This window comes from Ambystoma mexicanum, chromosome 5p, assembly GCF_040938575.1.
Source record: "Ambystoma mexicanum isolate Mex_15411 chromosome 5p, UKY_AmexF1_1, whole genome shotgun sequence".
NCBI classification, from domain to species: Eukaryota; Metazoa; Chordata; class Amphibia; order Caudata; family Ambystomatidae; genus Ambystoma; species Ambystoma mexicanum.
The window spans coordinates 1050560778-1050573696 of NC_090930.1; the positions used below are offsets into that span (position 1 = coordinate 1050560778).

General features: G+C 43.4%; 1 protein-coding gene across 2 annotated transcripts in view; it reads right to left on the reverse strand.

Annotated features, from left to right (window-relative positions):
• RANBP9 (RAN binding protein 9) overlaps positions 1–12919 on the reverse strand; it is a 1122649-nt gene that overhangs the window by 553757 nt on the left and 555973 nt on the right. For both annotated transcript variants that reach the window (XM_069613547.1, XM_069613548.1), the window contains one exon: positions 2544–2656. In XM_069613547.1, the coding sequence (XP_069469648.1) occupies positions 2544–2656 (113 nt within the window). The remainder of the gene's footprint in view (positions 1–2543; positions 2657–12919) is intronic.

Sequence of the window (12919 nt, forward strand, 5' to 3'; positions counted from 1 at the left end):
CTTAAAGCAGGGCTGTAATCTTGCATCCCTACTTTTTAATCTCTACCTTGCCGTTAGGGCTAACACCCTGACCAGCCCAGTCTCTATTCCTCCTGAACTGGGGACCATAACAATGAAATGGTTAGGCTATGCAGATGAATAAAACTCTACGGGTTTTCAACACACCGGCCGCAACTCATTGGGGGTGAACATGATGAAGACCAAAATGATGGTCTTCTGTCCGCCTAGAAGAAAAGTAAAGAGGGTTAAGTGGGAGATGAATGGATGGGAAATTGAAGTGGTTAATACCTACAAGTATCTGAGTTTTCACCTTGACAACAAGCTGCAAGGCACAGAACACTTAGACCATGTTCGTACAAGAACCACCACCCTAATTGGCACCATCCACTCATTTGCAAATAAAGGTGGTGGGGGTTCTCAATGTATGCACTGCTTAAATTATATCAAGCGAAGGTGACGTATCATCCTTTATGGAGCAGAACTATGGTCCATGGAAAACTTTGCAATGGTCAGCAAACGGGAGCTCATTGTACTAAAAAGGCTACCAAGGCTACCCGAGCGCACCTCCTTCAATTCAATGTGTTGCCCATAGCCACAAGAATTCAACTGTGTAGCCTGACCACTGCTTGGAAATTGGCAAATGCACCAGTCCAGTCACTTATGGGTCTTATACATATGGTCATGCTCACACAAAGAGCAATCTGGCTAAAATAAACACACTCATGAATCACTGGTCACAGCAAGGTGACTTCACATCGGACATGACGTTGTGCACTGTCAAGAAGCAACTCAAGGCAATGTTGAGTGAGAGTAGCCATGAGTAATATATGGTAAATCTCACTACCAAAATCTAACACTATATCAGTACATGCAGCATCAAAATACTTTACCTCCATACATACATCAATTCATAGGCAACTCTCTTGTCTGGGACTATATTAAACTGAAATTCAACATTATCAGGACTAGGGAAATTGAGGTTGCATGGCATAGTCTTCCAAGGGAAAGTAGGGAATGCCGATTGTGTGGGGCAGGGATTCTGGAAACAGTGAAACATCTTCTGTTCAAGTGTGAGGCTCTGGGGCCACTGAGACAAACCACACAGTTGGCAATGAACATGACAGACGCCGAAAGAACGACTGGAGGATGGGAACGGTTTCTGAGCGGAAAGAGTGAAGCGTGCAGCATCTATTTTACATTGTTGTGGAGGAAGAACTCGACTATTCTGGAAATGTGTAGCTGAAATGACTGACATCATTGGACAAATAGCTAGATCTTAACCTTACTTTTATATATTACATGCATTAAGATTACATTGCATGGATGTACGGCTTTTATTTTAGATTTGCGCAGGAAATTTTCCTATTCTTGGTTGTGTGAAAAGTTTGTTTCAAACTACATCACAATAAACTAACATTTAGTTGACTAGCTGGATATTAAGGAGTGCACAATGTCTTAAGCTGTGCAGCATATTGTTGCCAATAATATTATTTACCCTTCCACAGAGTTGAGTTTACTTTGTAAACTCAACTCTGCAGGGCAATAAGTTTACCAATACCAGGACATCGTCAAGCATAGAATTGCTAAATGCTGGATGAGTGCTATTTCCCCATCTGATAAACAATGGATGCAGGCATTAACCTCGTTTAACGAGGAGGAGGAATCCATCTGTGCTATATGGCACTTCACTATTGACTTGCATAAGGCTGGACTCCTGCAATGACACATACGGACTAAAAAAAACAATGTGGGGGCACAGAGCAATGCCAGTGGTTGATGGATTCATAACCTTCCACCCATCACATTTTATGGTTCTAGTTTGTCTTCCAAAGTGAGAGAGGATATGCTCAGACATGGATGCCTTGCTCGCAGTGCTATGGAGAACTAACCTTCACCTCACTGATGAGGCCCAAGAAGCCCAAAACATGCCTGTTGCTTCTGTATCCGTATAGATAGGATGAGGACTAGTAGTTCGGGCTGGACTGCTCCCATTGGTGGTAGAACCAAGACTGATTTGCATAAGGCTGGTCCCCTTCTGCAATGGCAAAGACTGGCGAAAAAAACAATGGTGTGGAAGGATGACTAGAGCAATGCCAGCAGTTAAGATTATTTCTCAACCTTCCACCCATCACTCTCTTTGCTAACAGTTACCCCCCATCAACTTCAGATTGTCCTTGATGTATAATTGCAATGACTCAAAAAGCCTGCAGATTGTTTGTTTTTGACTCCAAATGAGGATTTCCAAAGCGAACAGAAGCAAATTTATCACAGCGGCCAGTCTCCAAGTGAAGGTCAATATATGGTATTGCCTCACTAGCACTGCAAAGCGTTAACATAAATTAAGGTTACTTGATAACTGGTGCCCCTGACTCACTCTGCGCCTTAATGCGTAAAATTTTGCATTATGCGAAATGCAATTTGCTTATTTAGGTTTTTTCAATTCAATCCAGACCAAATACAGGGAATTTTACAGCCAATAAAATACATTATTTACTGAAATTTCAGTTGCCATTCCAACCTGTCAGCACTGCCCCCAGGCTTACTTTGTCTATTTTTTATAGAAGCTAGTTCTTCTTGCACAGTCTGGTCTGTTGATCTGGCGAAGGCTTCTGCTGTTGCACAGTACCCATGATGAACTAAATATGAAGAAACCATCCTAAAAAAGAGAGACGTGTTAATTGGATACAATTTCACAGCCCAAAAACACAATTTAAATCACAATGATCGTAAGAACTGTGAAACCAAAAACGCGTAACAAAGTAAGCAAGGTCAAGAGACATCCGTGCAATTAAACGGTTTGTAGGAATTATCAGATGATTTCTTGTGGGTGCTTTATGTATGCAAGACCACGTGCAACGTTGTTTTACAACAAACATCTATGCTTTAACAAAAAGATAACGTGACCTTTATAGCATTTCATGATGGATTCCTGCCGCTTCAAAGCACTACTGTCACAGGCGTTCCTACCCAACCTCTTGCTACTGACTGTATCGACCCAGGAAAGCAGAAGGGTTGAATAAGGCCTGCCAGGATTCAAACATTTGTTTGCACGTTTCAATTAGACCTCTGAAGTGTGTGCTTAACTCACTGAGTTACCTTAAATTAAATTACCTTTATGCGGACTACAATGTACAGATAAGGATAACTAAACACTGCAGAACAAGACAGACTTGCTTTCTTCTGCCACCGCAGGACTAGATCGGGAATCAACACAAAATGTTTAAGCAACTGTGGCACTATGGTTTAAAACAACCTAATTTGTTTGATACGTTCACCAAATTCTCATAGCATTTCTGTCATATCTGGTGTCAAACCATGCTCCTGAAGGCGCTGTTCATCTTCAATACCACCTCTGTCTTTCGAGGATGCACAATCCCGTGAAACACAAAGCTACACAATCGTTATTACAGTACGTTCTTTTGCACTTAATGTTTTTCATATTCACATGCCTGCAACAATACTTTGGCTGTAGCGTGCAGGGAAAGGGGGCTAGAAGCAAAGGGAGATCTCCTAAATAAATGCCTCACTCCCGCTAGTTAGGTAATAACACATCTAATGCATATTCAACCTGGGACCGCATGGCTCAAGCGCAGATAAACAATTGCAGTGCCAGTAGTCCATCTGGTCAAGTCAAATGTTCAACACATTCTAAAGATTGATGAGACTCAACGGTAAATGTCACAATGCCACAAAGAATACTGATTCCAGACAGGACCCTCCACTTTTAATTCGAGTTCAGAAAGAGTCCTACAAACGTATACGTTTCTTAAACTGCCATCATATGTTCTTATTTCTTTGTTTGGGTTGAGGTTTGATTAAACCTTTCACAATAAACCATTTATAATGTGATGGAAGCAAAACCTAAAAAACGTAGAAGAAAAAGAAAATACCACGTGCAACATGAAATGTATATCTGATATTTTAGAATTGTATTTATGAAGCTATGAACTTCATGAATACAGTTCTAAAATATCAGATGTACATTTCCTCACTGCAAGACCCTGAGACAGAGACTCTTCACTCATAGTATTTCAGATAACCTCTGTAGACAGACTTAAAACGTTTCTAAAACATTTTCAAAGTACGTTTCACCTTTATATTGAAGAACAAAACAATTATTAGATGTTGTAGGGTTTCTGTCTTGGTATTTATCTCAACACAATCTACAGAATCGTTCCTTGCCAAGTGCTTAAATTCTTATACCACTAACTTCGCAAGCAGGATGACTGTTTTTTCTAAATCTTAAAAAAATATATTAATTCGAACCTACATCGCCTGTTGGTAGATTTTCCCTGGTATAAAGTCACATTTCCCAATTCTCTCTTGTAAACAGGGAAATTGAAACATTTTGATCTGGTTCAATAGATATCTTTTACTATAAATGAGAATTCTACTAGCTCTTTTTCGCTTGAATCCAGCATTTTTAGTTTAGTTAGTACCCTAATTTGCCAACTGTTAAACACTGTGCAAAACTGTTGTTCTTTTAAATCAAACAATTAAAAAAAATGGGGGATTCGGCAGGTTGGCCACTTTATAGTAAAGTAATACTTTCCAATTAATATAAGACTGCAAGGAGTTTAAGCCAAGCTCATAGTGTATGGCAGGAGATGGGACTCCCCTGGTCAGGATTAGGGTCCGCCTCCATAGTTTACTCTATACTCTCTGCCAATCGATTTTTGCAGATCTACATTTAGCTTTAAAGCTTAAAACGGGGACAATTTCCCTTTAAAGAAACAAACAAGAGGAAGGACAGATTTTCCCATATTTAGTGTCAATTTTCCTCATTTAGGATACAAATATCAAGGAATTGGTGTAGAGTTATTTAAGGGCCAACTATGAACAATTATTTTGTTCTAATATAATCCCGAAATATTTCCATATTTCTAACAAGTTAACTTGTCCATATTTAATATACCATTGGAATTCAGGTTTCCTACTGATCTCAGTATTGAAAACAAGTATTTTTATTTTAGAAGAATTTACTTTTAAGTCCATTTCGGACATATATTTATGCAAAGATGTAAGCGTATTTTGGAGACCTTCGAGAGTTTGGTCTAAGACTACTACGTACTCCGAATATATACTAGGTGGCTATAGTGAATGAACCCAACTTTGGTGGATATGAGTTGCTTCTTAGCAGAGCATTTCCCCCCCCCCCCCCCCCCCAAGTCCAATATATATGCAAATTAAAAAGAGTAGGCACAAGCACACAGCCCTGGCGGAGTGCTTGATCTGTTAAAATACGTTCCGACAGGGCTCCCTAGAATCCAAGCGGATCCTTATCGCTGTATCGGATTGCAACTGGATGAGAATGTTGACAACAGGTAAAGGGCATCCCAATGATATTAATTTGTCCCAAAGGTTGGTTCTACTTACTGCATCAAAGACCTGAGAGAGATCTATAAAGACTGAATAGATTTTAGTTTTAGATTTCAGGATTTGTGTTGCAAAAGCAAAAAGTATATGTTTATTCACTGAGGTAAACACACCAGATCTAAACCCCAATTGATGCATATTCCCCTAGCCCCCCCATCGCTTGGCTTCTGATCAATTTGTTCAGATCCTCAAGAAAAAACACTGATAAAGTATTACTCATGCTTTCGTGGAGCGCCATAGGCCTATAATTTATAGGGAGGTCTCCATTTCCCTTCTTAAAAATACGGACAACAATTGAGATTTTCCTGGATTTGGGGATCGTATTAGAAGATAAAATAGAAGAAAATAAGTCAATGTAGTCTAGACGATAGGATAGGGTCATTTTTAATTAGAGTCATAGGGATGCCATCTGGGCAAGAGATGGTTTGGCCTTTATGAGGTTTTGATGGATCAACTCTTCTCCAAATATTAACAACAATTCTGAAATACTAACTAGAAATAAATTGTGCTTAATAAATGGAGGCCATACAAAGATTTCACTAAAATGCGTCTTCCAGTATTCCTCCGAGCTGGAGTTTGTTTGAGCTTTCAATTGTTTAAGAGTCCGACCTGTTGACAAGTTGCCAAAAATGTTAGAGTTTTGACAGATTTCAAACTTTGAGCATTAGCTCAGTATTAATTTGGTAGAATACTGATTTGTGTGCTTTGAGCCAGTTCTTGTGCTGCATAATTAGGGACTCTGGGGTGGTTGTTTTTCAGTAGCTATTATTGGACAGACTGATCAAGCGGATTGCCTATCCAACAAGGGTAGCGATAGTGAAGTGCCAAGCCCACACAAAGGGGGAAGATCCTATCTGAAGAGGAAATTAAGCAGCAGATTTTGAGGCAAAATGTGCGGCGAATTTTGGGCAATTGTGGGTACTGAGAGAGAGAGACAAATGGCGCTGAAAGAGGGTTGCAATGTGTTATCTGAGTCACAGATTATGGAGCTGCACCCAAGGAGGAGAAGGAACTATGGGTGAAAAGAGGGTGCTCAATGTCTCCGACAGATGCCTTATGGTGACAGAACGGTGGGAAAGTGGGCATGCCACTAGTACTATTGAGGACAGTGTTAACACAGTTGGACTATCCCACGCACACAGGGAAGGAGGTGTTTGCTACACGCATTGGAGCAATGTTGTTCTGTCCAAATTTAAATGAACAGTTTGAGAGTAACTGCTTGACATGTCAGCAGTTTGGAGCCATACCAAAACCTGTAGGCCCATTTCTGCATCTACATGTGGACATGATCCAAGCCTGCCAAGGAAACCGCTACATGATAGTGGTTGTCTGCCCATTTTCTAAGTGGATCGAGGCAGGCCCGTGTTCACATGCTAACAGAACTTCCCCCAAAAGGTCTTGGGCTGCGGTGTATCATTCCTGGGCTATGAGCAGGGAAAACCCTGTGTCCAATTGTAATTCAGACTATTCCCCTTTACTCAACATGGCCGCCAGGCAGCCATCCCTGAATCCTGCGGAGCATTCCAGTAGTGCAGGCTCTGCGAGTATTTAAGCCCCTCCCCTCAGGGGAGCTGCGTTTCGCGTCCTCTTGATGTTAGCGGACGCTTACCTCAGCTCGTTCCTGACAGGAATTTCTTGGCCTTAGTTTTCCCTTTAGTCATTGAAAATTCCTGTGCCTTGAGTCACTCAGTTCACATTTGTTGTAGATTCCTAGTTCCAGCTTGAATTCCCGTCAGTTCACAGTTTCCGAGTGTCCTGTGAGAAGGAGCGTTATTCTGTGAGGAATTAATAGGAGATGCTGTCTGTGTTGTTTCAATCTCACTGCAAGTCCAGTTTCTTGTGAAGCATTATTTTGGCATCTAGTTTTCTCTTCAGCCTTTGTAGTAGGTACACAGGCATTTTAGTTGCTTGCGTCACTTGGAATTTTACTGAGGCTGTGGTATTTCACATTAATTGTTTATTCTGTAGTTGGGCAGTCTAGTCACAGCAGCTCATTTGTTTTACATGGTTTGTTCACACACACACACGTAGGAATATACAGTATATTTAGTGTCCTTTCTTGCTGGTTCCCTGAGTCCCTCTGGTGTTATGTGAGGGAAATCATTTGCTTAGTGCATTGCCTGATAGAGGTGTCTTGTTACCACTGTGTGTATGTGCAACGCACTCTTGTACCATACATTACACAATAGTGGAGCAGTAAATGGTTTCAGTGACATTCCCTTCAGATTAGGAGTGATTTTCTCCTCAGGTCCTGGCACCTAGCGTCTCTCAGTCATTGAAACATTTCTAGCATACCACTTACCTCCTGAGGCATTAGTACTCCCTTAGCCCTTCCATTCGAGTTGTTTTTTTTCCCGCTCTCATTCAATCCCATCTTCAGAACTTGCACCCCTGCACAGATGCAGGACGGATAGCCCATCAAAAGCAGGGCGAACTCAGTGGGAAGGAGTGTTGGTTGGTGAGGAGATAATTCACAGTTATCTTAGATTCCACTTTTGACTGGTTGCTTAATTTCACAGATTCTCCGCTCATTGAACACTAAACAGGGAAGTAGTGAGAGAACCACGCACCCCGAGAAGAGTAGTAGAGGTGTTCCCGCGGAGCCTAAGGTAAGCGTTACACTGACGCCCATAGAGCGGCCAGGTTCCTGGTCAGGGAGGTTTTCCCCAAGATGAGGCATGTCTTAGGTCCTGCGGTCTGACCACGGCCCTCACTTCGCCAGCAAAATGTTCCAGCACATCACAACCCTGCTAGGCATTCAGCATAAGTTTGCCTGTGCATACCACCCACAAGCAAATGGAATGTGTGAATGTCTGAATGGACTCCTAAAGGCGTGCATAGCCAAGACTCAGCAAAGCACCAAGAAAAATGGGTTGCACTGTGTGCCTCTTTCCTTGTTTGCATTGTGCAATAAGCCAGGGTGCGACCACCATTTAACGCCCCATGAGGTGGTGACAGGACTGCGCATGCACCTTCCCCTGGCTCCTTCAACCAGGGCACTGAAAGATTGTGGGAATATCACAGATGTGTTAGGACATGCAATGTACGAGTACATTACTTCTCTGGTTGCTAGCGCTTCTCTCGCCAGATACCGCAAAAAGACAGCGAAAAGATAGACTGCGACGACGCACCACAAGACTGAACTGAAACACCCTGTGAAAGTGGGCAATATCGTGCTCTTGAGAAATGTTATCCGGTGCCGGAATGTGCCTAGGTTTACTGGACCTCACGTGGTGGAGGAGGTGGCAGAACGCGCTGTCAAGCAAGTCGGCAAAACGGTTTGGAACCATCTGCAGGATATAAAGCCTTACAAAGCAGTGGAATCACCTGGCAACAAAGTCTCTGTGACCGACAAGGGCCAACGTTCATCACCTAGACGAGCTGCAAGTGCGTTCTGACCTTACCCAACAAGGGAGACCTGGACACCCCATGGTCACACGATCCCAAGCAGCAGAGGCAGCGACTGGAATACTTGTACAAATTGACTAAGGATACACTCTGTTATTTTCCTTTTCACACACGCAGGGTCTACGTCAATGTCATCGGAATTGTACTGTTTGTTTCACCCATGTTACCTTCCACCCATTTCCCAGACACTTTCTCTAATCAATTTGTCCACGCTTTAAGGAGACCCAACAGATTCAGAGCATGATCCCATGGAGTATATTATCTTGTCTTCGTAAAGGACTTGGCAAAAACCTACCCACACCTTGAGCACGTTGAGCCCCCAGTGCTGGCCACTTTAAGAGATCCATCAGTAAGGAAGGTCTGGGAGGAGGTGTTTGCCTTCGCCATTAGTGATTATTTGGTCTGCAGGGCTTAAGGTTACTGACAATACTAACACAGTAACACCTTTCTTTGTGCATTTTAGGCGGGCAACTGCATCACCAGGCTGCAAGGATCAAGCAGCGTAAGTGAAATAAAGGGAACAATAAAGAACATTTTCATTATGTCGTGTCTATCAACTCCTAGTGGATTGATGGGATTCATATTTTGGCAATAATATGTTGTTGTTACTGCTACCGCTGTATCCTCCACTACCATTACCCCGACCCAAGCAGGTGGAACGACCATGTCAGGTGGACGAAAGAAAATTGCTGATAAGGTAAGGGGAGGTAAGCGCAGTGCTGACACAGACATAAAGGGAATAGACGTGTCTCAGACAATGCTTGAGTGTAACAACATGTGGTACAAACATGACAAAAGTAGGTTAACAAACCACTGGGGAGAGCCGTTCTGCCTGCTCTTTAATCCCCTATGCCATGAGTGCCTCTAGAATGCTCATAGCAACTGAAATAGCAGCAAGAGCACAATGCCTGATGTATCACAATGGTGCAAACGTGAGGAAGATTTCAAGGGAAGTCAGATACATTGAGGTGGATATCTAAAGGAACATTCCCGTACGAAGATAACTACATAAAGACATTAGACATGATGAACAATTATTGGCAACTGGATAAAGCCATACAGTACATAACTGATGGACCTTAGAAGGGAGAAACAAAGACATCACATCGAAGGAATTGCCATGTCCCTGGACAAGAGTGAAGGAGATAGGAGGAGAGCCTGGATGATGGGAAAGACCACAGATACTAGTGTATGGACGAGCGTACACTAACGAGGGATGGAAGGGTGGAGTGGTGGGAAGAAAAGCACCAACACCGGCCCACTTGTTAGTGAACAAGGTGCAGGAAGAGAACAGGTTCCTGAAGGAATGGGACATGAGCGCAAAATTACTTACATGGGTCGAAAATGAGGCTGGATCGATGCCGATAATCCCTCTGAAGACACCAGCCCTGTGTTATCAGAATAATGTCTAGGTGAAGTTGGAGAGAACGTTGGGTGCAAAACAATTGGACAACTCGCAGCTATGAGGGCAGGAACAGCAGTACTGATGGATCACTATTGGGCATGCGGATCGAAAGCATACGAGAAGCTGCTACCCGAATGGGGAGGAGTTTGCTTGTTTGTACACATCAATATGCCCTCGTTGGTATTACCGAGGAAGGATAAGCACAATGAATTCCCGAAAATGAACAATAGGAGAAGGAAGAAGTCGATCAAGGTTGCACCAACAGCCAAGGCCGAGGAGACGAAGAACATGGATGGATTGAGCAGAGTGAAGAGGGGAGGGAATTATTTCTCAGAAGCATCAGAAATGGCACTAGATTAGATTTCAGTAGAGCACAGGCTGTTCACAGCAGGACACAGATGTTCTTCGCATCAATAACATCTGTGCAGACAAATGAATGCCAAGTGGTTACAGATCACTCACTGGGAGCTGATGGTAACGATTAACTACGGTGAATGGGTTCAACGCAATAAAGGAAGAGCTCAGAGCAATAAGGTTGGTGACATTCCAGAATACATATGTTCTGGATCACCTCACGGCTATGGAAGGAGGCATTTTCGCAAAGAAAGGAGTTCCTGTTGCACATTCATACCTGCTAACAACGAAGATAATGGAACTCTATCGGATGCAGTGGCACAACTGCACAGGTGCATGCCAAAATAGAAGATGAAGCACGAGGAACCAGGAAGGACAAGAGCTGGCTGGCATACATATGGTCATGGATGCCATCATGGCTGTCAGACGGACTGAAGGTGATGGCAGGAGCTCTCGTGCTGGGAGCAGCATCCATGTGTGGGATCAAGATCTGCATGGCAAGGTGTAAGAAAACAGCAAAAGAGGCTATTGGAATGCAGACAATGATGGACTAAAACATAGTGGGAACAAAAGACTAGATTTTTGCAGAACGGGACAAGCTCAGATTGAAAATTGCACAGCGTCAACTATTCTCAACTGAATCCATGAAGCTGGACAATTCGCACAATCCTAGTTACTATGAAGTAAGGTGGGTTTTGTGTAACCCTGAAGTGGTGTGCTGTTACATGCACTGGTCGTTCGTTGACCACACCAACTATTATGGACACCTTGGAGCAATAAAAAAGATATGACAGCCCAGAACAACAGGACTGTCGTATAAGGATGTGATCGACACGTCGACCAAAGGGGGGGACTGCAGAGGGATGGGGAAGTATACCCCCACCTCCGCCTCCCATGAAATTCATATCCCGGAAGAAGGCCAAGAAATACCGTAATCACCCATTCTATTTCGGACGAATTCCCAATGGACCGATGGTTGACAAGTATGTTGAGATGTACCCCCTCAGCCAGCCCTACAGACCAGGTGCGGTAAAAATGTACCAAAGAGTGGACGAGGAGCCCCAGGCTGCAACTAAAGACACCTCAATTGACAGTCTTGATTAAAGTGGCAAGAAGCCATGTGGCTGACGTCGTTGGAGACACCACGACTTAGCAGCGTTAGACATGAAGCACGTGTGCCATCCGCACAACGGGACATAAACACACACTCAAATACATGAAGAAAACTAGCATACAGTTTGATAGTTAGAGGACAGACAAATATGCATACTGTCATTGCTTTTATTATTTTTGACATTAGCCAGACGCAGCGACGCAGAAACCGCAAGAAGCAAGAGATCCTGAGCAAAGATTGCAGATGCTTACATACGAATAACCTTATGGAACTGCAGAAGCACCTTTGGGACCGACAGAACAAAGTGTGACTAACCTATGGAGAATATAGTATAGCACGAACACTGTAGAAACCGCATTACAATGGTTTAGGGACATTACAGCAGGCCACAGGCGTCTCAGCAAGAGCTGAGCTAAATTCAGGCCAGACAGAGCAAAAGGTGCGAGACAGGACCTGCTGCCAAGGCCACAAGATACGGATGACATTCCATTCCCCAAACGACAAAAGCACCAGCTGCAGTAAATATGAATAATTCCTCATAATTCAGAGCTGCAACATTATGGTCTCCGAACACGTGACCTGGCCGGCGCAGACAATGGACAGCAAACAGCGCTGGTAAAGGGAGCTGATCTCAGGCTACCGGACAGAAGACTGCAACAAAGATGCTACAATGTGAGACAATACAATGCAGAAACAGTATTTCTTAATACCTTGAAAACGTACACAGAGAGCGGAGAACCTTTGCAGATCCCAGGCCTGGGGACGCCAGCTCTAGCCAACCACAGTTCAGTATCCTAGGGGTGGGAAGCAACGGGAAAGAACAAATGGCAAGACCCTCACACTGCAACATTGTTATAGATAGTGACTCAGGGATGGACCAGGCCAGCAACCAGACATGTGAAAGCCAGTGGAATACGTATAGGTGACCATATAGGTTATTAGGCTCCTGGTGGCCAATCCCACACATCAATAAGTTTTTGGAGGGAGGCCTAAGTAGTGACAGAGTAGTGACGTAATTTTGCATCAAAACTGGCCTGAGAGCCAGGAGATGTTGAGATAAGCATGAATTCTTCCTATTCATATGCTGATCCCTGTTCGTTTTGTTTGTAATAAACCGCAGTTTGATCTTGCCATTGACTGCGTCCTCAGTGTATCCTGGGGAAGGTGTTGGGCCTTCTGAGAGTCTGCAACTCCTAGTGGCCCTCTGGCATACCTAGGAGTTTTTTCCCCAACACTCCAAAACTAGTTGACAGGGATCTATA